The sequence below is a fragment of the Rutidosis leptorrhynchoides genome, chromosome 2, assembly GCF_046630445.1.
Source record: "Rutidosis leptorrhynchoides isolate AG116_Rl617_1_P2 chromosome 2, CSIRO_AGI_Rlap_v1, whole genome shotgun sequence".
Classification (NCBI taxonomy): domain Eukaryota; kingdom Viridiplantae; phylum Streptophyta; class Magnoliopsida; order Asterales; family Asteraceae; genus Rutidosis; species Rutidosis leptorrhynchoides.
The window spans coordinates 165968524-165995550 of NC_092334.1; the positions used below are offsets into that span (position 1 = coordinate 165968524).

General features: G+C 33.6%; 1 protein-coding gene across 1 annotated transcript; it reads right to left on the reverse strand.

The window, feature by feature from the left end:
* On the reverse strand, positions 1-26812 carry LOC139888409 (uncharacterized). The gene is made up of 3 exons (XM_071871418.1): positions 25973-26812; positions 1618-2888; positions 1-97 (listed from the first exon to the last, which is right to left on the reverse strand). Exons 1-3 carry the CDS (start codon positions 26810-26812, stop codon positions 1-3), a joined length of 2208 nt encoding a protein of 735 aa, XP_071727519.1.
* Between the last annotated feature and the right edge of the window lie 215 nt (positions 26813-27027).

Consider the following 27027-nt stretch of genomic DNA (forward strand, 5'->3'; position numbering starts at 1 on the left):
TTAGTCTTCCAAAGTATCGACATCGCCATTAACATATTGTAAAGGATCAGTTGAAAATATGCCTTCATGGTGAAACTTTATGCTGAACGAAGATATTCTGAAACAATAAAGATCAAATTAGGACACAATAATGCTAGTATTCGACATATTAATTATCTAATTGACTATTAAAAGCTTAGAAATCGTACCTTGTTCTTCAATTTAAGTATGCATTTAGATTTAGGGTTTTTGTGTTTGAACAGATGAAAAGTCAATATGAACGATTTGGTTTTCTTTTTTTGATTTATAGTTTCTTTTTTTAATTAATAAGCCACGTATGATTTTTAACCGAACCAAACGGTAATAGGTCATATTTGTGTACATTGGTACAACTTTTAAAAGTATATGACCTACATTGGTATTTTATGTAGTATATAGCCTACATTGAGACAAAAATGAAAGTATATGGCCTATTTTTGACTTTAACCCTTGATAATAATATGATGTATTCAAAACAATACTTGATTGTGTAGTTTAAATTTGTTCTCGCAATGTTCTTTTGAATTTTTATTTAATGTAATGTTTCTATTCTATTTAGTTAGTATAGTTTTTATAATGTTATTTTTAAGTTACTCTTCTTCAATAAATGAATTAGAGATGAAATCGTGATCGGTACTGAACCGTACCATACTGAAATTGAACATGAATTGGAAATCATATCAGCGATGAAATCGATTTCGATTCAGTTTTTATTATACCCTATGAAATTTAAACTTGGATTTCGTTAATTAATATATAAAACTTCCATCTATTTTCGTTCGTAACTATACAAATACCAATAAATATGTAAATAGTTTGTGATCGCTAAAATCTACGAGCAATAATGAACACGGATCTTAAAATCCTGAAAAAATTCACTTGCATATATGTGAACCGGATAATAAAAAGTCGTACACGTTCATTAATTTGGTATCGATAATCGATGTTCAGTTTCGAATGATTCCTAAACCGAACTCGTCCCAAATAAAGAATCAAAACCGAATTCTCATCGGTTAAATATTCTGTACGAATCGGTTTTGATTTTTCAGAATTTTTCTCATGCCTAAAATGGATGTTTAAATTAGTTGTAGTAAGTTCATAAAAGTTCAATTGGAGTTTAGTCTGTGTGTCCCTTGGAATTATAAACTTGTAATTATGGGAGAGATTGCAATATTATTTGAAGTTCAACTCTGGCCCCAAGTACTTTTAATCATACATTAAGCAATTATTTTATCTTACTTCGTATACTATAGTCTTTTTGTATGTGACCAGGGGGGTGGCAAAACGGTACATCATGTGACGTCTTTTTAATTTAATATTGGGATCATTCGATCATTTAAATGCTTAATCTACTTTCAATTTGTAGTACTTTTAATTTAAATAAGTTGTAATGGTTGACTTTTTAATTTCAATAAATTGTAATGGTTTAATTTTTAATCTGTGTACTTTTTTAATTGTAATTGTTTTTTTTTTTTTTTTTTGAAAAGCAGAAAATAAAATAAATAGAACTAGCAAGAAGCTAGAAAAAATTACAAAGTGTTCATGGGATTACATAACCACACGTTCCAATTTAAACTACCCTTATGCCATCTAGAGTACAACCAATTAAAGCTAAAAGCTATAATACTATCAATGACATGACATTTTCGGAACTTCGAGTCCTTAAAAATGATGTTGTTTCTCAATCGCCAAATGTGCCAAAGAGTAGCAATAATTACCACCCGAACCACCGTGCGTTGATTGTTTTGAATAGGGACACCATCAACCCAAGACCAAATACCATGAATAGAATTCCAAACAGGAATATCACATTGGAGCCATTTAGCAATAATCTCCCAGATCAGTCTACTTGTGTCACATTCAATAAACAAATGGCACTCATCTTCTTCCATAATATCACAAATGCCACAATTAACTTTTTCAAGGACAATACCGCGATCAAGGAGATTCATTCTATTCGGTAAGCAAAAAAGGTTCAAACGCCAAATAAAGGTATTAGCCTTGATAGGGATCAGTTTACACCATAATGTAGGTCTGGATGAAGGAGCAAAGAATTGTTTGTCAATCAAACCTTGAGCATTAAACACCGAGAAAACACCCCATTTGAACCCATTCCACGTCCATGTGTCCGGGGTTGACGTGAGGACCACGTTATTGAGAACCGACAGAAGCTCAACAAATTGCGAGCTCTCTTCACCCCCTCTCAGATTTCGGCGCCAAGACCAGGACCATCCGATGTTCGAGTAATGGTCAGCCACAAGGCAAACTTTATTCAGCTCGAGCAAATACAACCGTGGGAAACGAGCTGCTAAAATCGTACCATCAATCCACGGGTCTGACCAGAACATAGTACGGTTCCCGTTTCCAATACAAACCCGTAAACTATCGGCCGGAATAGCTTGACTGATGTGAATAGAATCGATGCAATTACGAATGTTTGCCCACGTACCTGTGGAGTTAGAAAGAGATGGAATAGAAGCGCCTGTCGCGGTACCATGGATAGCCGAGATGAGGTTAACCCAACACGACTCTTTACTATTGACGAATCTCCACCGCCATTTATAAATTAACCCGAGATTAAGAGACTTTAAACTTGCTACGCCTAACCCTCCATTTTCTAAAGGATTAAGAATAGTTCTCCAATTCACCCAATGCATCTTCCGAGCCTTATCCTTACCAGCCCAAAAGAAAGAAGCGCGCAAGGACTCCAGTTTGTTAAGAACCGACAACGGAGCTTTAAAAAGAGTGAAATAATAATTACCAATAGCACTCAACACCGATTTAACAAGGGTTAATCTACCGCCTATCGAGATTAAATTTGATTTCCAAGAGGAAAGCCTTTTCTTAGCTTTTGTGATAATAGGTCCCAGCTAGAGATGCGTTTCATGTTATAACCAATAGGCAAACCAAGATGGATGAAAGGAAGAGTGGCGGCAGTACACCCTACCGAGGAAGTAACTTGCACCACTTCCTAATTTTGGACACCAATACCAAAAAGAGAAGATTTATGCGGATTAATTTTCAAACCTGACACAGCAAAAAAACAGGCTAGAATAGCCATGATATTGTTTATGTTTTCTTCATCCCAGTCACCAATAAATAAAGCATCATCAGCAAACAAACAAATAGAGATGAGATATTTGAGATTACCGTTTCCGACCCGAAGAGGCCTATAAATGTCATACCCCCAAATAGGGCCGTGGAAATATGACTTCACAATATCACAATACAAGTATGTATAAACGAGAACGACTCTATATGAGACGTTTTAATTAAAAACCAATGTATTTATAAGCAGCGAAAAGTATTAAGTCATTACAATTGTATACTTTAATGTTCTAATGCAATAATATGAATGTATATATGCGGACTCCAAAAGCAGCAAAGTCCAAATAGCAAATAATCTTTAGCAATCTTCACCTGAGACAAAACATGCTTAAAGTGTCAACCAAAAAGGTTGAGTGAACAACATAGGTTTAATATAAATAGTTTTAGACCACAAGATTTAGTTATCAAAAGTAAATGCTGAAGTTATGATATCGAAATGTAAACAAAGTTACCCCTGGACACCTTGAACTGTCAGTGTCGTAATCATTATTATGTAACCAAAGACCAACGGTCAAATGGTTAGAGACGTCACTCTCAATAGCGCTATTCACAATAACTAAGCTTACCAAATTCCAGTAATTAAAGATATCATGGTAGGGATTTAGCATGAATCAAAGCATGTCAGCACAGTTAAACAGTTTGCGGGTACTTGTGTCTAAGCGTAAAACAGTTTGAAAGCAAGCATGTATCTCACTCCAAAAGTTTAAAACAAGTATATAAATAAAGTTAAAAAGTGGGGCTATGAAGTTCACCTTAATAGCAGATAGATCTTCCACGCAGGTTATATGATCGGAGTGTTGAACACGGAGATCTCAACCTAGAGATATTATGTTCGATTAGTTAATGTCTAATAGACGTAATGTTTGTTTATTAATATCGCAAACTATATTAACAGTGACCGTTCTCGAGAAAAATTATATTTATATAAGTGATATTATACTTAGTGTACTTAAGTGTTACTATATAGATAAGTGTATAGGTTATACTAATTATAGTATTATTATTTAATTAATCAACTATTGTATATACTTATCATTATATGCAACGTGTATAATTATATCTATGTGATACATACATATATATTCTTTTATTTATTATTATACATGTATGTGTTCAATACTATATGATATATATATATATATATATATATATATATATATATATATATATATATATATATATATATATATATATATATATATATATATATAGTAGGTGTATGTGTTACATATATAACAGTGTAAGATGGTACATATAAATATACTTATCACTTTTATATTTACTAAGTTTACTAACTTATACTTTACATAATACACATTCATATATACATGCACACGTACATATACATACACATATACACATACATATACATGTATGCATATATTTACATATACACACACACATATACATACAGTGTATATGAAATGTCCCGTTCTTATTGATTAAAAACGTTCCATATTAATTGATTTCGTTGCGAGGTTTTGACCTCTATATGAGACGTTTTTCAAAGACTGCATTCATTTTTAAAACAAACCATAACCTTTATTTCATAGATAAAGGTTTTAAAAAGCTTTACGTAGATTATCAAATAATGATAATCTAAAATATCCTGTTTACACACGACCATTACATAATGGTTTACAATACAAATATGTTACAACAAAATAAGTTTCTTGAATGCAGTTTTTACACAATATCATACAAGCATGGACTCCAAATCTCGTCCTTATTTAAGTATGCGACAGCGGAAGCTCTTAATAATCACCTGAGAATAAACATGCTTAAAACGTCAACAAAAATGTTGGTGAGTTATAGGTTTAACCTATATATATCAAATCATAATAATAGACCACAAGAGTTCATATTTCAATACACATCCCATACATAGAGATAAAAATCATTCATATGGTGAACACCTGGTAACCGACATTAACAAGATGCTTATATAAGAATATCCCCATCATTCCGGGACACCCTTCGGATATGATATAAATTTCGAAGTACTAAAGCATCCGGTACTTTGGATGGGGTTTGTTAGGCCCAATAGATCTATCTTTAGGATTCGCGTCAATTAGGGTGTCTGTTCCCTAATTCTTAGATTACCAGACTTAATAAAAAGGGGCATATTCGATTTCGATAATTCAACCATAGAATGTAGTTTCATGTACTTGTGTCTATTTTGTAAATCATTTATAAAACCTGCATGTATTCTCATCCCAAAAATATTAGATTTTAAAAGTGGGACTATAACTCACTTTCACAGATTTTTACTTCGTCGGGAAGTAAGACTTGGCCACTGGTTGATTCACGAACCTATAACAATATATACATATATATCAAAGTATGTTCAAAATATATTTACAACACTTTTAATATATTTTGATGTTTTAAGTTTATTAAGTCAGCTGTCCTCGTTAGTAACCTACAACTAGTTGTCCACCGTTAGATGTGCAGAAATAAATCGATAAATATTATCTTGAATCAATCCACGACCCAGTGTATACGTATCTCAGTATTGATCACAACTCAAACTATATATATTTTGGAATCAACCTCAACCCTGTATAGCTAACTCCAACATTCACATATAGAGTGTCTATGGTTGTTCCGAAATATATATAGATGTGTCGACATGATAGGTCGAAACATTGTATACGTGTCTATGGTATCTCAAGATTACATAATATACAATACAAGTTGATTAAGTTATGGTTGGAATAGATTTGTTACCAATTTTCACGTAGCTAAAATGAGAAAAATTATCCAATCTTGTTTTACCCATAACATCTTCATTTTAAATCCGTTTTGAGTGAATCAAATTGCTATGGTTTCATATTGAACTCTATTTTATGAATCTAAACAGAAAAGTATAGGTTTATAGTCAGAAAAATAAGTTACAAGTCGTTTTTGTAAAGGTAGTCATTTCAGTCGAAAGAACGACGTCTAGATGACCATTTTAGAAAACATACTTCCACTTTGAGTTTAATCATAATTTTTGGATATAGTTTCATGTTCATAATAAAAATCATTTTCTCAGAATAACAACTTTAAAATCAAAGTTTATCATAGTTTTTAATTAACTAACCCAAAACAACCCGCGGTGTTACTACGACGGCGTAAATCCGGTTTTACGGTGTTTTTCGTGTTTCCAGGTTTTAAATCATTAAGTTAGCATATCATATAGATATAGAACATGTGTTTAGTTGATTTTAAAAGTCAAGTTAGAAGGATTAACTTTTGTTTGCGAACAAGTTTAGAATGAACTAAACTATGTTCTAGTGATTACAAGTTTAAACCTTCGAATAAGATAGCTTTATATGTATGAATCGAATGATGTTATGAACATCATTACTACCTTAAGTTCCTTGGATAAACCTACTGGAAAAGAGAAAAATGGATCTAGCTTCAATGGATCCTTGGATGGCTCGAAGTTCTTGAAGCAGAATCATGACACGAAAACAAGTTCAAGTAAGATCATCACTTGAAATAAGATTGTTATAGTTATAGAAATTGAACCAAAGTTTGAATATGATTATTACCTTGTATTAGAATGATAACCTACTGTAAGAAACAAAGATTTCTTGAGGTTGGATGATCACCTTACAAGATTGGAAGTGAGCTAGCAAACTTGAAAGTATTCTTGATTTTATGAAACTAGAACTTTTGGAATTTATGAAGAACACTTAGAACTTGAGAGAGATCAATTAGATGAAGAAAATTGAAGAATGAAAGTGTTTGTAGGTGTTTTTGGTCGTTGGTGTATGGATTAGATATAAAGGATATGTAATTTTGTTTTCATGTAAATAAGTCATGAATGATTACTCATATTTTTGTAATTTTATGAGATATTTCATGCTAGTTGCCAAATGATGGTTCCCACATGTGTTAGGTGACTCACATGGGCTGCTAAGAGCTGATCATTGGAGTGTATATACCAATAGTACATACATCTAAAAGCTGTGTATTGTACGAGTATGAATACGGGTGCATACGAGTAAAATTGTTGATGAAACTGAACGAGGATGTAATTGTAAGCATTTTTGTTAAGTAGAAGTATTTTGATAAGTGTATTGAAGTCTTTCAAAAGTGTATAAATACATATTAAAACACTACATGTATATACATTTTAACTGAATCGTTAAGTCATCGTTAGTCGTTACATGTAAGTGTTGTTTTGAAACCTTTAGGTTAACGATCTTGTTAAATGTTGTTAACCCAATGTTTATAATATCAAATGAGATTTTAAATTATTATATTATCATGATATTATCATGTATGAATATCTCTTAATATGATATATATACATTAAATGTCTTTACAACGATAATCGTTACATATATGTCTCGTTTAAAAATCATTAAGTTAGTAGTCTTGTTTTTACATATGTAGTTCATTGTTAATATACTTAATGATATGTTTACTTATCATAGTATCATGTTAACTATATATATATCCATATATATGTCATCATATAGTTTTTACAAGTTTTAACGTTCGTGAATCACCGGTCAACTTGGGTGGTCAATTGTCTATATGAAACATATTTCAATTAATCAAGTCTTAACAAGTTTGATTGCTTAACATGTTGGAAACATTTAATCATGTAAATATCAATCTCAATTAATATATATAAACATGGAAAAGTTTGGGTCACTACAGTACCTACCCGTTAAATAAATTTCGTCCCGAAATTTTAAGCTGTTGAAGGTGTTGACGAATCTTCTGGAAATAGATGCGGGTATTTCTTCTTCATCTGATCTTCACTCTCCCAGGTGAACTCGGGTCCTCTACGAGCATTCCATCGAACCTTAACAATTGGTATCTTATTTTGCTTAAGTCTTTTAACCTCACGATCCATTATTTCGACGGGTTCTTCGATGAATTGAAGTTTTTCGTTGATTTGGATTTCATCTAACGGAATAGTGAGATCTTCTTTAGCAAAACATTTCTTTAAATTAGAGACGTGGAAAGTGTTATGTACAGCCGCGAGTTGTTGAGGTAACTCTAGTCGGTAAGCTACTGGTCCGACACGATCAATAATCTTGAATGGTCCAATATACCTTGGATTTAATTTCCCTCGTTTACCAAATCGAACAACGCCTTTCCAAGGTGCAACTTTAAGCATGACCATCTCTCCAATTTCAAATTCTATATCTTTTCTTTTAATGTCAGCGTAGCTCTTTTGTCGACTTTGGGCGGTTTTCAACCGTTGTTGAATTTGGATGATCTTCTCGGTAGTTTCTTGTATAATCTCCGGACCCTTAATATGTCTATCCCCCACTTCACTCCAACAAATCGGAGACCTGCACTTTCTACCATAAAGTGCTTCAAACGGTGCCATCTCAATGCTTGAATGGTAGCTGTTGTTGTAGGAAAATTCTGCTAACGGTAGATGTCGATTCCAACTGTTTCCGAAATCAATAACACATGCTCGTAGCATGTCTTCAAGCGTTTGTATCGTCCTTTCGCTCTGCCCATCAGTTTGTGGATGATAGGCAGTACTCATGTCTATACGAGTTCCTAATGCTTGCTGTAATGTCTGCCAGAATCTTGAAATAAATCTGCCATCCCTATCAGAGATAATAGAGATTGGTATTCCATGTCTGGAGATGACTTCCTTCAAATACAGTCGTGCTAACTTCTCCATCTTGTCATCTTCTCTTATTGGCAAGAAGTGTGCTGATTTGGTGAGACGGTCAACTATTACCCAAATAGTATCAAAACCACTTGCAGTCCTTGGCAATTTAGTGATGAAATCCATGGTAATGTTTTCCCATTTCCATTCCGGGATTTCGGGTTGTTGAAGTAGACCTGATGGTTTCTGATGCTCAGCTTTGACCTTAGAACACGTCAAACATTCTCCTACGTATTTAGCAACATCGGCTTTCTTACCCGGCCACCAAAAATGTTTCTTGAGATCCTTGTACATCTTCCCCGTTCCAGGATGTATTGAGTATCTGGTTTTATGAGCTTCTCTAAGTACCATTTCTCTCATATCTCCAAATTTTGGTACCCAAATCCTTTCAGCCCTATACCGGGTTCCGTCTTCCCGAATATTAAGATGCTTCTCCGATTCTTTGGGTATTTCATCCTTTAAATTTCCCTCTTTTAAAACTCCTTGTTGTGCCTCCTTTATTTGAGTAGTAATGTTATTATGAATCATTATATTCATAGATTTTACTCGAATGGGTTCTCTGTCCTTCCTGCTCAAGGCATCGGCTACCACATTTGCCTTCCCCGGGTGGTAACGAATCTCAAAGTCGTAATCATTCAATAATTCAATCCACCTACGCTGCCTCATATTCAGTTGTTTCTGATTAAATATGTGTTGAAGACTTTTGTGGTCGGTATATATAATACTTTTGACCCCATATAAGTAGTGCCTCCAAGTCTTTAATGCAAAAACAACCGCGCCTAATTCCAAATCATGCGTCGTATAATTTTGTTCGTGAATCTTCAATTGTCTAGATGCATAAGCAATCACCTTCGTTCGTTGCATTAATACACAACCGAGACCTTGCTTTGATGCATCACAATAAATCACAAAATCATCATTCCCTTCAGGCAATGACAATATAGGTGCCGTAGTTAGCTTTTTCTTCAATAACTGAAACGCTTTCTCTTGTTCCTCATTCCATTCAAATTTCTTCCCTTTATGCGTTAATGCAGTCAAGGGTTTTGCTATTCTGGAAAAGTCTTGGATGAACCTTCTGTAGTAACCAGCTAGTCCTAAAAACTGGGGTATGTGTTTTGGAGTTTTCGGGGTTTCCCACTTTTCAACAGTTTCTATCTTTGCCGGATCCACCTTAATACCTTCTTTGTTCACTATGTGACCGAGGAATTGAACTTCTTCCAACCAAAATGCACACTTTGAAAACTTAGCGTACAATTCTTCCTTCCTCAATACTTCTAACACCTTTCTCAAATGTTCACCGTGTTCTTGGTCATTCTTTGAGTAAATAAGTATGTCATCAATGAAAACAATGACAAACTTGTCAAGGTATGGTCCACACACTCGGTTCATAAGGTCCATGAACACAGCTGGTGCATTAGTTAAACCAAATGGCATGACCATAAACTCGTAATGACCGTAACGTGTTCTGAAAGCAGTCTTTGGAATATCATCTTCTTTCACCCGCATTTGATGATACCCGGAACGTAAGTCAATCTTTGAATAAACAGACGAGCCTTGTAGTTGATCAAATAAGTCATCGATTCTCGGTAGTGGGTAGCGGTTCTTGATGGTAAGTTTGTTCAACTCTCGGTAGTCGATACACAACCTGAATGTACCATCTTTCTTCTTGACAAACAAAACAGGAGCTCCCCACGGTGATGTGCTTGGTCGAATGAAACCACGCTCTAAAAGTTCTTGTAATTGGCTTTGTAGTTCTTTCATCTCGCTGGGTGCGAGTCTGTAAGGAGCACGAGCTATTGGTGCAGCTCCTGGTACAAGATCTATTTGAAATTCAACGGATCGATGTGGGGGTAATCCCGGTAATTCTTTCGGAAATACGTCAGGAAATTCTTTTGCGACGGGAACATCATTGATACTCTTTTCTTCAGTTTGTACTTTCTCGACGTGTGCTAGAACAGCATAGCAACCTTTTCTTATTAGTTTTTGTGCCTTCAAATTACTAATAAGATGTAGCTTCGTGTTGCCCTTTTCTCCGTACACCATTAAGGGTTTTCCTTTTTCTCGTATAATGCGAATTGCATTTTTGTAACAAACGATCTCCGCTTTCACTTCTTTCAACCAGTCCATACCGATTATCACATCAAAACTCCCTAACTCTACTGGTATCAAATCAATCTTAAATGTTTCGCTAACCAGTTTAATTTCTCGATTCCGACATATATTATCTGCTGAAATTAATTTACCATTTGCTAATTCGAGTAAAAATTTACTATCCAAAGGCGTCAATGGACAACTTAATTTAGCACAAAAATCTCTACTCATATAGCTTCTATCCGCACCCGAATCAAATAAAACGTAAGCAGATTTATTGTCAATAAGAAACGTACCCGTAACAAGCTCCGGGTCTTCCTGTGCCTCTGCCGCATTAATATTGAAAACTCTTCCGCGGCCTTGTCCATTCGTGTTCTCCTGGTTCGGGCAATTTCTAATAATGTGGCCCGGTTTTCCACATTTATAACAAACTACATTGGCATAACTTGCTCCGACACTACTTGCTCCGCCATTACTCGTTCCGACACCATTTGTTCCTTTCGTTCTATTAACCCCTGGTCCGTAGACCTCACACTTCACCGCGCTATGACCATTTCTTTTACACTTGTTGCAAAATTTGGTGCAGAACCCCGAGTGATTCTTTTCACACCTTTGGCATAGCTGCTTCTGATTGTTGTTGTTGTTGCGGTTATTATTGTTGTTGGGATGATTGTTGTAGTTGCTGTTGTTGTTGTTGTTGTTGTTGTTGGGCCGTTTGTTGTAGTTGCGATTGATGTTGCGATTGTTGGGATAATTGTTGCGATTATTGTTGTAATTGCTGTTGTTGTTGTATTGGTGATTCTTATCACCGTTTTCCTCCCACTTTCTTTTGACTTGCTTCACATTGGCCTCTTCAGCAGTCTGTTCTTTAATTCTTTCTTCAATTTGGTTCACGAGTTTGTGAGCCATTCTACATGCCTGTTGTATGGAGGCGGGCTCGTGTGAACTTATATCTTCTTGGATTCTTTCCGGTAATCCTTTCACAAACGCGTCGATCTTCTCTTCCTCATCTTCGAATGCTCCCGGACACAATAGGCACAATTCTGTGAATCGTCTTTCGTACGTGGTAATATCAAATCCTTGGGTTCGTAACCCTCTAAGTTCTGTCTTGAGCTTATTGACCTCGGTTCTGGGACGGTACTTCTCGTTCATCAAGTGCTTGAATGCTGACCACGGTAGTGCGTACGCATCGTCTTGTCCCACTTGCTCTAGATAGGTATTCCACCATGTTAATGCAGAACCTGTGAAGGTATGCGTAGCGTACTTTAATTTGTCCTCTTCAGTACACTTACTTATGGCAAACACCGATTCGACCTTCTCGGTCCACCGTTTCAATCCGATCGGTCCTTTGGTTCCATCAAATTCCAAAGGTTTGCAGGCAGTGAATTCTTTGTAGGTGCATCCTACACGATTTCCTGTACTGCTAGATCCAAGGTTATTGTTGGTATGTAGCGCAGCCTGTACTGCAGCTATGTTTGAAGCTAGAAAAGTACGGAATTCCTCTTCATTCATATTCACGGTGTGTCGAGTAGTCGGTGCCATTTCCTTCAAAATAGTTAAATGGAACAAGTTAATCATACAGAATATTAAGAGTAGTTAATAGTATTTCGTAGCATAATATGAACTCATTTATAAAAGCTTTTTCTTCATATTAGCATTTTATAAGTTTAAATTCGGGTAGTACCTACCCGTTAAGTTCATACTTAGTAGCTAATATACAATTCAACTACTACAATTCTATATGAAAAACTGATTATAATAATATTTCGCGTTCAAACTTTTATACAATATTTTACAAACTTACAATACCGCTTATTTTACATAAAGCATGAAATATAGCACACAATAACTTTGATACAAGATAGTTGTGAAGATAATTCTAGCTAGTACACAAGTCGTTCAGCAAAGGCAATAAAGACACGTAATTCATACGTCCAGAAACAAGTCATGCATTCTGGTTTTACTAGGACTACTTCCCATCCTTGGTCTTGTGCAACATAACCGTTATGGCCGTTGATAAGACAGCGTGTTGTAACGTCGTCAAAGGGACGAGGGTTACGTAATGTCCAACAGTCCCGTAATAATCTAAAAACCTCATTTCTTACCCCAATTACCGACTCCGTCACTTGTGGAAACGTTTTTTTTAATAGTTGTAGCCCGATGTTCTTGTTCTCACTTTGGTGAGAAGCGAACATTACTAATCCGTAAGCATAACATGCTTCTTTATGTTGCATGTTAGCCGCTTTTTCTAAATCACGAAGTCCAATATTCGGATATATTGAGTCAAAATAGTTTCTTAACCCGTTGCGTAAAATAGCATTTGGGTTCCCCGCAATATATGCGTCAAAGTAAACACATCGTAACTTATGGGTTTCCCAATGTGATATCCCCCATCTTTCAAATGAAAGTCTCTTATAAACCAAGACATTCTTGGAACGTTCTTCGAATGTCTTACAAACTGATCTCGCCTTAAATAGTTGTGCCGAGGAATTCTGGCCGACTCTAGACAAGATTTCATCAATCATGTCTCCGGGTAGGTCTCTTAAAATATTAGGTTGTCTTTCCATTTTGTGTTTTTAAACTGTAAAATAGACAAGAGTTAGATTCATAAAAAAATACTTATTAATACAAGCAATTTTTACATATATCATAAAGCATAAGAACACTATATTACATATATTACACCACATGAATACAACTATCTTATTCCGACTCGCTCGTTTCTTCTTCTTCGGTTTTGGTTCGTTTTGCCAAGTTTCTAGGGATATATGGTGTTCCCCTAATACGAGCCGTCGTTGTCCACATTGGTTTAGAAAAACCTGGTGGTTTAGAGGTTCCCGGGTCATTGTTACAACTTAAGGACTTCGGGCGTTGACGATACATATAAAGTTCATCGGGGTTGGAATTAGATTTCTCTATTTTTATGCCCTTTCCCTTATTATTTTCTTTTGCCTTTTTAAATTCAGTTGGGGTAATTTCTATAACATCATCGGAATTCTCGTCGGAATCCGATTCATCGGAGAATTGGTAATCCTCCCAATATTTTGCTTCCTTGGCGGAAACACCATTGACCATAATTAACCTTGGTCGGTTGGTTGAGTATTTTCTTTTACTTAACCGTTTTATTATTTCCCCCACCGGTTCTATTTCTTCATCCGGTTCCGATTCTTCTTCTGGTTCCGATTCTTCTTCCGGTTCCGACTCTTCTTCCGGTTCCTCTTCGGGAACTTGTGAATCAGTCCACGAATCATTCCAATTTACATTTGACTCTTCATTATTATTAGGTGAGTCAATGGGACTTGTTTTAGAGGTAGACATCTATCACATAATATCAAACGCGTTAAGAGATTAATATATCACATAATATTCACATGTTAAAAATATATAGTTTCCAACAAAATTTGTTAAGGAATCATTTTTCAAGTAAACACGGTCGAAGTCCAGACTCACTAATGCATCCTAACAAACTCGATAAGATACACTAATGCAAAATTCTGGTTCTCTAAGACCAATGCTCGGATACCAACTGAAATGTCCCGTTCTTATTGATTAAAAACGTTCCATATTAATTGATTTCGTTGCGAGGTTTTGACCTCTATATGAGACGTTTTTCAAAGACTGCATTCATTTTTAAAACAAACCATAACCTTTATTTCATAGATAAAGGTTTTAAAAAGCTTTACGTAGATTATCAAATAATGATAATCTAAAATATCCTGTTTACACACGACCATTACATAATGGTTTACAATACAAATATGTTACAACAAAATAAGTTTCTTGAATGCAGTTTTTACACAATATCATACAAGCATGGACTCCAAATCTCGTCCTTATTTAAGTATGCGACAGCGGAAGCTCTTAATAATCACCTGAGAATAAACATGCTTAAAACGTCAACAAAAATGTTGGTGAGTTATAGGTTTAACCTATATATATCAAATCATAATAATAGACCACAAGAGTTCATATTTCAATACACATCCCATACATAGAGATAAAAATCATTCATATGGTGAACACCTGGTAACCGACATTAACAAGATGCATATATAAGAATATCCCCATCATTCCGAGACACCCTTCGGATATGATATAAATTTCGAAGTACTAAAGCATCCGGTACTTTGGATGGGGTTTGTTAGGCCCAATAGATCTATCTTTAGGATTCGCGTCAATTAGGGTGTCTGTTCCCTAATTCTTAGATTACCAGACTTAATAAAAAGGGGCATATTCGATTTCGATAATTCAACCATAGAATGTAGTTTCATGTACTTGTGTCTATTTTGTAAATCATTTATAAAACCTGCATGTATTCTCATCCCAAAAATATTAGATTTTAAAAGTGGGACTATAACTCACTTTCACAGATTTTTACTTCGTCGGGAAGTAAGACTTGGCCACTGGTTGATTCACGAACCTATAACAATATATACATATATATCAAAGTATGTTCAAAATATATTTACAACACTTTTAATATATTTTGATGTTTTAAGTTTATTAAGTCAGCTGTCCTCGTTAGTAACCTACAACTAGTTGTCCACCGTTAGATGTGCAGAAATAAATCGATAAATATTATCTTGAATCAATCCACGACCCAGTGTATACGTATCTCAGTATTGATCACAACTCAAACTATATATATTTTGGAATCAACCTCAACCCTGTATAGCTAACTCCAACATTCACATATAGAGTGTCTATGGTTGTTCCGAAATATATATAGATGTGTCGACATGATAGGTCGAAACATTGTATACGTGTCTATGGTATCTCAAGATTACATAATATACAATACAAGTTGATTAAGTTATGGTTGGAATAGATTTGTTACCAATTTTCACGTAGCTAAAATGAGAAAAATTATCCAATCTTGTTTTACCCATAACATCTTCATTTTAAATCCGTTTTGAGTGAATCAAATTGCTATGGTTTCATATTGAACTCTATTTTATGAATCTAAACAGAAAAGTATAGGTTTATAGTCAGAAAAATAAGTTACAAGTCGTTTTTGTAAAGGTAGTCATTTCAGTCGAAAGAACGACGTCTAGATGACCATTTTAGAAAACATACTTCCACTTTGAGTTTAATCATAATTTTTGGATATAGTTTCATGTTCATAATAAAAATCATTTTCTCAGAATAACAACTTTAAAATCAAAGTTTATCATAGTTTTTAATTAACTAACCCAAAACAGCCCGCGGTGTTACTACGACGGCGTAAATCCGGTTTTACGGTATTTTTCGTGTTTCCAGGTTTTAAATCATTAAGTTAGCATATCATATAGATATAGAACATGTGTTTAGTTGATTTTAAAAGTCAAGTTAGAAGGATTAACTTTTGTTTGCGAACAAGTTTAGAATTAACTAAACTATGTTCTAGTGATTACAAGTTTAAACCTTCGAATAAGATAGCTTTATATGTATGAATCGAATGATGTTATGAACATCATTACTACCTTAAGTTCCTTGGATAAACCTACTGGAAAAGAGAAAAATGGATCTAGCTTCAATGGATCCTTGGATGGCTCGAAGTTCTTGAAGCAGAATCATGACACGAAAACAAGTTCAAGTAAGATCATCACTTGAAATAAGATTGTTATAGTTATAGAAATTGAACCAAAGTTTGAATATGATTATTACCTTGTATTAGAATGATAACCTACTGTAAGAAACAAAGATTTCTTAAGGTTGGATGATCACCTTACAAGATTGGAAGTGAGCTAGCAAACTTGAAAGTATTCTTGATTTTATGAAACTAGAACTTTTGGAATTTATGAAGAACACTTAGAACTTGAAGATAGAACTTGAGAGAGATCAATTAGATAAAGAAAATTGAAGAATGAAAGTGTTTGTAGGTGTTTTTGGTCGTTGGTGTATGGATTAGATATAAAGGATATGTAATTTTGTTTTCATGTAATTAAGTCATGAATGATTACTCATATTTTTGTAATTTTATGAGATATTTCATGCTAGTTGCCAAATGATGGTTCCCACATGTGTTAGGTGACTCACATGGGCTGCTAAGAGCTGATCATTGGAGTGTATATACCAATAGTACATACATCTAAAAGCTGTGTATTGTACGAGTATGAATACGGGTGCATACGAGTAAAATTGTTGATGAAACTGAACGAGGATGTAATTGTAAGCGTTTTTGTTAAGTAGAAGTATTTTGATAAGTGTATTGAAGTCTTTCAAAAGTGTATAAATACATATTAAAACACTACATGTATATACATTTTAACTGAATTGTTAAGTCATCGTTAGTCGTTACATGTAAGTGTTGTTTTGAAACCTTTAGGTTAACGATCTTGTTAAATGTTGTTAACCCAATGTTTATAATATCAAATGAGATTTTAAATTATTATATTATCATGATATTATCATGTATGAATATCTCTTAATATGATATATATACATTAAATGTCTTTACAACGATAATCGTTACATATATGTCTCGTTTAAAAATCATTAAGTTAGTAGTCTTGTTTTTACATATGTAGTTCATTGTTAATATACTTAATGATATGTTTACTTATCATAGTATCATGTTAACTATATATATATCCATATATATGTCATCATATAGTTTTTACAAGTTTTAACGTTCGTGAATCACCGGTCAACTTGGGTGGTCAATTGTCTATATGAAACATATTTTAATTAATCAAGTCTTAACAAGTTTGATTGCTTAACATGTTGGAAACATTTAATCATGTAAATATCAATCTCAATTAATATATATAAACATGGAAAAGTTCGGGTCACTACAGTATACATGCACATACGTACGTATACATGCATGCACGTACACCATGATCATAATTACTTTACCAATCACAAATTCATAACTTTTATCATAATCTTAACCTAACCAATACATAAAATCACAAGTTTTTAACATAATCATTAATCATATTCGTAACTCTAATTCTTTTAAATCATACTTAGCCAAACTTTATAACATTCACATAAGATCATATGCTTATTAATTATTAACAACCTTCATTATATCATTAATAAAAATCTTTATTTACCTTTACTAACTAGTTAATAACTTTTCACATAAAATCATAATCATTATTCCTACATGAAATCATAAACTTCCTATTAATAACTAATCATAATACTTGATTCACTTACATAAAATCATAATCATTCACCTTTTATCTTTATTACTAATCATCATATTTTTTTTTTATCTTATTACTCCATAATTATAATTCATACTCGTTATCACCTTTTAATTATACAACTAGTTTATTATCATACATCTTTTATCATAATCATCATCTTTATAATTATACTTTTAACATCATCAATATCTTATTCATAAGACTTCATACGTAATTATTTAACTTACTCATAACCTATGCCAAAATCATTAACCATAATAATTATTCATGTTTATCATCTTCATCTATATTAATTAACTTCATATCAAGAATCATCAACTTTTATTTACTAGCACTTTCAAGTTTATAATCATACTACTTAATTATAATCATATTCTTATTCATTAATCATTCATTATCACCTTTATACCCATATATATATATAAGTTCATATTAATTGACACAATATTTATAACCATTAATCATTAACAACCTATTACTTCTTCATGATCAAACATAATTCATAATACATTAATATGACTTTAAATGTAATTGATTTATATGCAAGATTAACTAGGGTTTATTGAGTATACCTTAGCAAGATTAAGACTAAGGATGATGATGATGATTGTGAGTCGAAACAGAAACAGAAACAGAAACCAGCAGCAGATTCAGCAGGAAATCACGACCCAATACAAGGGTTTTCTTGACCCGTTTGATCCTGACAGAAACAGCAGCAACCCGCAGCAACAATGGACCAAACTTGGGTCTGTTTGAGTCACGAATACAGCAGCAAAAATGTAACCAAACTGGATATTAAAGGGCTGTTGTGTCACGCAGGAAACAGAAGAGACAGACATCAATTTTAGCAGGTTAATTGGCTGTTGTGGTGTCGATTTTTGGGGCTGAACAGGTCACGAATTTGCAGCAGGAGGTGATGGTGATCGGCTGAAATCACAGCAGCAGGGAAATAGCAGGAAGATGGCGAGTTACAGGATGTGTTGGAGGGTTGTTTTGGTCAACTGCAAGGTTAGTTTTGGAGGGAGTTATGTGTCGACTAACAGAGGGAAACTGCAGCTAGTTTTAGTCGACTAAATTGCAAGATTGTAGGGTTTATTTATGGTAAACTTTAGGGAAAACATGAGGGTTTTATAGTTGTTGGAAGTTTCCTAAGTGCTCTCTAATACTTGGAGATTAAGGACTCTAATTAGGATTGAACTAGGATTTGTAAGCTTAGTGATCAACTCAAGTTCTGCTAAATGAGCAACACAGCCAATTATTCACTTGTTACATATTATTATTATTTTTTTACGGCATTATGTATTTATTTTTATATTTTATGTATATGTATATTTTTATTTTTTTATTATTATTTATATTTAGGTTGCATTTATTTTAATTACATTTTATTTATTTATTAACCCCTAACCTTTACAAATTTTATTAAGTTCCAATTAGTTCTTATAAATTTTTAATTCAACAAAAAGTCAAATTTATTTTATGACATATCGTTTATTTAGTATTAGGGTTAGCGTTTAAGATTCAATATTAAATGGGATTAGGGTTTAGTAGTTAGTTGGTAAGGTTAGGTTTAGGGTTTTATATCATATTAGGGTTTTATTAATAATTACGATCATTCAATGTAAGTATAAATGTTTGTTTGTCGAAATGGATAACAACCCTAATGATGATGCACATAATATGACATTAAAACCCTAAGGACAACTTGGTAAATTCAGAAGGGAAAAGTGAGGGTTGTTATAGTACCTCCCCGTTAATTTAAACTTCGTCACGAAGTTTCAGTAAGACTTCTCGGATGCATCAATGTTTAGGAATAGATGGGGATATTTCCGCTTCATCTGGTCTTCACGTTCCCAGGTATATTCAGGGCCTTTTCATGAATTCCAACGGATCTTAGCAGCAGGAATAGAGCTTTGTTTCAAACGTTTAATCTTACGATCCATAACTTCTTTAGGTTTTTCGATGAAGAGAAATTAATGCGAAGATCATTCAAGGGAATAACAAGTATGTCGTCAACAAGACACTTTTTAAGATTCGAGATGTGAAGTGTATGAACTTTATTTAACAGGAAGTGTTGACTAAAAATTATCATTCGGTCAACATTTTGTTAAAGCAAAGTCTACACTTAATTATAGTGGGGACCTACTTGAGTGAGAGTTGATATTGTATGAAATTTCAGCTAAAAGAGCCTAGGGGTTTAGAATACCTAGTCTTATGGACTTCCTCCATGACTAGTTCTTGAAAATTTCTGGTTAACGGTGATTTTTATAGGATCGACATGTATTCCTTCACTATTAACTACATGTCCAAGGAATTGTACGATTTGTAGCCAAAGTTCACACTTGGAAAGCTTGGCATACAGTTGTTCCTTATTTAAGAGCTCGAGAATCAATCGCAAATGTTGCTCATGTTCTTTCTCATTCTTGGAATAGATTATGATGTCATCAATGAAAACGGTTACGAATTTATCAAGATAAGGTTTGCATACATGATTCATAAGATCCATGAATACAGCATGAGTATTGGTTAAACCAAACGGCATGATAAGAAACTCATAGGGTCTATAATGAGTTCGGATAGTAGTCTTAGAAACATCGGTTTCCTTGACTCTCAATTGATGATAACCCGACCTAAGATCAATCTTTAAATAGATACTTGATCCTTGCAGTTGGTCAAACAGGTCATCAATAAGCGGAAATGGATAACGATTTTTGATGGTTTGCTTGTTGAGTTCTTGGTAATCAATACACATCCTCAACGTGCCACCTTTCTTCTTAATGGAAAGAACGGGTGCTCCTCCCGGAGGCAAGCTAGGACGAATGAAACCTTTTTCCAAAGGTTCTTGGAGTTGGTTAGATAATTCCTTCCTTTCGGATGGAGCTAAGAGGTATGGTACCTATGCAATGGGTACAGCACCGGGCGTGGATAGTTTAAAAGTAAAAGGATAATATGATATCTAGGGTTGATATTTTTAGTTGACAATATAGTGATAAGGAGTATGTAATGGTACACGGTGGTCATAAGGTTGATCAAATCTTATTCCCATCATGATCCATTAGGATTTTTGTATGACTTATCATAATATAATGACATTGATCAAGTGTCATTATATTATTCTAAATCATACTTTTATCACTCCATAAGGTTACTACTATGTCAACTAGTCAATATGCATCTTCATCGAGGTGAATGATTCAATGGAAAATGAAAGAAAAGAAAATAACATCATTCATTAAAAGAAAATAACTAGAATATTACAGAAACTTAACGAAATCTGGCAAACTATAGAAGTACTAAACGGTAACATAAAGAATATTATGAAAATTTAAATGTCTCTAGTGGTTTCCAAAAAACTCTTCATTGTGCCTCTTCATTCTTCTTCTAATCCAAACATTGATTTTTGAAATGCCCTACTCTTCCGCAGTTATAGCAAATAGGAACAGTTGCATTTGATGGAGTTTTGATTGATGGGATAACAACTCTACAATTCTTGGCTACGTGGCCCACCTTCTCACACTTGGTGCACTTGGCCTTACACCATCCTTCATGATTTTTCTCACATCTCTTGCAATAAGGACGTTTTCCCTTATACAACTTGTTGAATTTTCCCTTATAAAGTTTTTTGGATTTTCTTTTAGAATTTTCTTGCTCCATTCCTTCTCTCTTCCTTTTTGCACCTTCTTTCTCCTTATGTTTATCGATGAAATAGCTTACCATGCAAGCAGCTTCTTGTATGGTGCTCGGGTTCTCCAAGATAATATCTCTTCGGACTTCATTAGGCAATCCATTGATGTAGCATTGGATCCCTAGATACTTGGGAGTAGCCATAAGAGCAAACTCTTGAAATCGGTTGGTGTAGCTCATGAGATCAGCATTCACCATTTCTATATTACTGAGCCCGGGTCTTTCAGTACTCTTGTATGTAGGGGGTGGGTAGCTTATAAAACCTTGATGAGAACGAATAGTCGAAAGGTTTCGCGGTACGCCATTGTTGCCATTGCCTTGAACAGAGGACTCGGACTTGGATTCTTCCTCAACTTCTTCTTCTTCAATCATCTCCCCCAAAAATTCTTCCTCCTCGTCATCCCCATCATAGTTATCATTAGTGTGGGATTCTTCCAAATGAGGGTAGTGTGGTGGACTAGCAGGGACATAGTTTGGGTGAGTTGGTGAAAATGGCGGGGAAACGGGTCCATAAGTCGGTGTGCGGACTGATCTTTCGGAGTAGGATTCTTCGGAGTCAGAAATGACGATCAGGCTAAAGCGAGACATCCTAAATGAAAAGAAAGAGAGATAATTAGGTAGGTTCAAAGGATGATGCAAAAGCGCGAATAAAATGTAAGGGGAAAATGCACTAAAAACTAAAACAGGAAAGGTTATAGTCCTATAGATTGCTAAGGCACATAACTAACACATAAGGTACACATAAAATGTAATCCTGGTTCTCTATAATAACCTGGCTCTGATACCATTCTGTCATACCCCCAAATAGGGCCGGGGAAATATGACTTCACAATATCACAACACAAGTATGTATAAATGAGAACGACTCTATATGAGACGCTTTAATTAAAAACCAATGTATTTATAAGCAGCGGAAAGTATTAAGTCATTACAATTGTATACTTTAATGTTCTAATGCAATAATATAAATGTATATATGCGGTCTCCAAAAGCAGCAAAGTCCAAATAGCAAATAATCTTTAGCAATCTTCACCTGAGACAAAACATGCTTAAAGTGTCAACCAAAAAGGTTGAGTGAACAATATATGTTTAATATAAATAGTTTTAGACCACAAGATTTAGTTATCAAAAGTAAATGCTGAAGTTATGATATCGAAACATAAACAAAGTTACCCCTGGACACCTTGAACTGTCAGTGTCGTAATCATTATTATGTAACCAAAGACCAAAGGTCAAATGGTTAGAGAAGTCACTCTCAATAGCGCTATTTACAATAACTAAGCTTACCAAATTCCATTAATTAACGATATCATGGTAGGGATTTAGCATGAATCAAAGCATGTCAGCACAGTTAAACAGTTTTCGGGTACTTGTGTCTAAGCGTAAAACAGTTTGAAAGCAAGCATGTGTCTCACCCCAAAAGTTTAAAACAAGTATATAAAGAAAGTTAAAAGGTGGGGCTATGAAGTTCACCTTAATAGCAGATAGATATTCCACACAGGTTATATGATCGGAGTGTTGAACACGGAGATCTCAACCTAGAGATATTATGTTCGATTAGTTAATGTCTAATAGACGTAATGTTTGTTTATTAATATCGCAAATTATATTAACAGTGACCGTTCTCGAGAAAAATTATATTTATATAAGTGATATTATACTTAGTGTACTTAAGTGTTACTATATAGATAAGTGTATAGGTTATACTAATTATAGTATTATTATTTAATTAATCAACTATTGTATATACTTATCATTATATGCTACGTGTATAATTATATCTATGTGATACATACATATATATTCTTTTATTTATTATTATACATGTATGTGTTCAATACTATATGATATATATATATATATATATATATATATATATATATATATATATATATATATATATATATATATATATATATATATATATATATATATATATAGTAGGTGTATGTGTTACATATATAATAGTGTAAGATGGTACATATACATATACTTATCACTTTTATTTTTATTAAGTTTACTAACTTATACTTTACATAATACAAATTCATATATACATACACACGTACATATACATACACATATACACATACATATACACATATGTATATATTTACATATACACACACACACACACACACATATATATACATACAGTGTATACATGCACATACGTACGTATGCATGCATGCATGCACGTACACCATGATCATAATTACTTTACCAATCACAAATTCATAACTTTTATCATAATCTTAACCTAACCAATGCATAAAATCACAACTTTTTAACATAATCATTAATCATATCCGTAACTCTAATTCTTTTAAATCATACTTAGCCAAACTTTATAACATTCACATAAGATCATATGCCTATTAATTATTCACAACCTTCATTATATCATTAATAAAAATCTTTATCTACCTTTACTAACTAGTTAATAACTTTTCACATAAAATCATAATTATTATTCCTACACGAAATCATAAACTTCCTATTAATAACCAATCATAATACTTGATTCACTTACATAAAATCATAATCATTCACCTTTTATCTTTATTACTAATCATCATATTTTTTTTTATCTTATTACTCCATAATTATAATTCATACTCGTTATCACCTTTTAATTATATAACTAGTTTATTATCATACATCTTTTATCATAATCATCATCTTTATAATTATACTTTTAACATCATCAATATCTTATTCATAAGACTTCATACGTAATTATTTAACTTACTCATAACCTATGCCAAAATCATTAACCATAATAAGTATTCATGTTTATCATCTTCATCTATATTAATTAACTTCATATCAAGAATCATCAACTTTTATTTACTAGCACTTTCAAGTTTATAATCATACTACTTAATTATAATCATATTCTTATTCATTAATCATTAATTATCACCTTTATACCCATATATATATAAGTTCTTATTAATTGACACAATATTTATAACCATTAATCATTAACAACCTATTACTTCTTCATGATCAAACATAATTCATAATACATTAATATGACTTTAAAAGTAATTGATTTATATGCAAGATTAACTAGGGTTTATTGAGTATACCTTAGCAAGATTAAGACTAAGGATGATGATGATTGTGAGTCGAAATAGAAACAGAAACCAGTAGCAGATTCAGCAGGAAATCATGACCCAATACAAGGGTTTTCTTGACCCGTTTGATCCTGACAGAAATAGCAACAACCCGCAGCAAAAATGGACCAAACTTGGGTCTTTTTGACTCACGAATACAGCAGCAAAAACGCAACCAAACTGGAGATCAAAGGGCTGTTGTGTCACGCAGGAAACAGAACAGACAGACAGCAATTTCAGCTGGTTAATGGGCTGTTGTGGTGTCGATTTTTAAGGCTGAACAGGTCACGAATTTGCAGCAGGAGGTGATGGTGATCGGCTGAAATCACAGAAGCAGGGAAACAGCAGGAAGATGGCGAGTTATAGGATGTGTTGGAGGGTTGTTTTGGTCGACTGCAAAGTTAGTTTTGGAGGGAGTTATGTGTCGACTAACAGAGGGAAACTGCAGCTAGTTTTAGTCGACTAAATTGTAAGATTGTAGGGTTTATTTATGGTGAACTTTAGGGAAAACATGAGGGATTTTATAGTTGTTGGAAGTTTCCTAAATGCTCTCTAATACTTGGAGATTAAGGACTCTAATTAAGATTGAACTAGGATTTATAAGCTTAATGATCAAGTCAAGTTCTGCTAAATGAGCAACACAGCCTATTATTCACTTGTTACATATTATTATTATTTTTTTACGGCATTATGTATTTATTTTTATATATTATGTATATATATATTTTTTATTTATTTTATTATTATTTATATTAAGGTTGCATTTATTTTAATTACATTTTATTTATTTATTAACCCCTAACCTTTACAAATTTTATTAAGTTCCAATTAGTTCTTATAAATTTTTAATTCAACAAAATGTCACATTTATTTTATCACATATCGTTTATTTAGTATTAGGGTTAGGGTTTAAGATTCAATATTAAATGGGATTAGGGTTTAGTAGTTAGTTGGTAAGGTTAGGTTTAGGGTTTTATATCATATTAGGGTTTTATTAATAATTATGATCATTCAATGTAAGTATAAATGTTTGTTTGTCGAATGGATAACAACCCTAATGATGATGCACAGAATATGACATTAAAACCCTAAGGACAACTTGGTAAATTCAGAAGCGAAAAGTGAGGGTTGTTATAATAAAGGTGAGCTTCAGCAGCGTCTTGAAAAGCTACTTTAAGCCCTTCCATCCCTATAATAAAAAGAAATGGGGAGAGAGGGTCCCCTTGCCGAAGGCCCATGCCAATATCAATTTTCGTGGAAGGACTACCATTGAGCAGAATAGAGGCTTTAGAAGAGGATAAACACGCAAATATCCATCCCGACCAACAAGGAAGAAAACCCATAGCATTCATCATCGTGAGAATGAAGTCCCAATGAATTGAATCGAAGGCCTTGTCAAAATCAGCCTTAAAAAACATTGCTTTTTTCTTACGTTTCTTACACCAATCTACCACTTCGTTTTCCATGAGGGGTCCATCAAGAATTTGACGACCTTTAATGAACGCCGTTTGTTCCGGACTAATAATCTCATCTAACACGAGGGCTAACCTGTTAGCTAAGAGTTTTGCGATGATCTTGTAATGAATACCGATAAGACTAATAGGACGAAAATCTTGAACATGGATAGGCTTGTCTTTTTTGGGGATAAGGGAGAAAAATGAGGAATTACATCCTCTAGGGATAAAACTCGAGTCCAAAAAATCTCGGACAGCCGCAAAGACATCAGACTTTAAAATCTCCCAAAAATGTTTTACGAATTTAAAAGTGAAACCATCCGGACCCGGAGACTTTTCGTTATCACATGACCAAACCGCATCTTTGATTTCTTCATCTGAGAAAGCCGAGGAAAGGGCATCACACTTCGACTGAGACAACCTTCTGATGTTCGGACTAGGGTTCCTCATGCGAGCATGTTCAACACCTTTGAATTTGTTAATGAAGAACTCCAAAAATACCTCCTTAACCTGTGAAGGATTAGAGACCCATATCCCATTCGACATGTAGAGACCCATCCTAATCCATCTGGACGAATTCCATATCGATCATAAATGATTCACAATAGTTGATTTCATTGCGAGGTACTTGACCTCTATATGATACATTTTACAAACAGTGCATTCGTTTTTAAAAAGACAAACTTTTAATACATTGAAAGTTGATGACATGCATACCATTTCATAATATATCTAAACTATAAATGACTTGATAATAATCTTGATGAACTCGA

Coding starts and splice junctions, on each gene's coding strand:
- LOC139888409 (XM_071871418.1), bottom strand. CDS start 26,812: ATGGGTCTCTACATGTCGAATGGGATATGGGTCTCTAATCCTTCACAG. Junction 2,889..25,972: donor TAGGGATGGAAGGGCTTAAA/GTAGCTTTTCAA, acceptor ACGCATCTCTAG/CTGGGACCTATTATCACAAA. Junction 98..1,617: donor GCTTTTAGCTTTAATTGGTT/GTACTCTAGATG, acceptor TTATTGTTTCAG/AATATCTTCGTTCAGCATAA.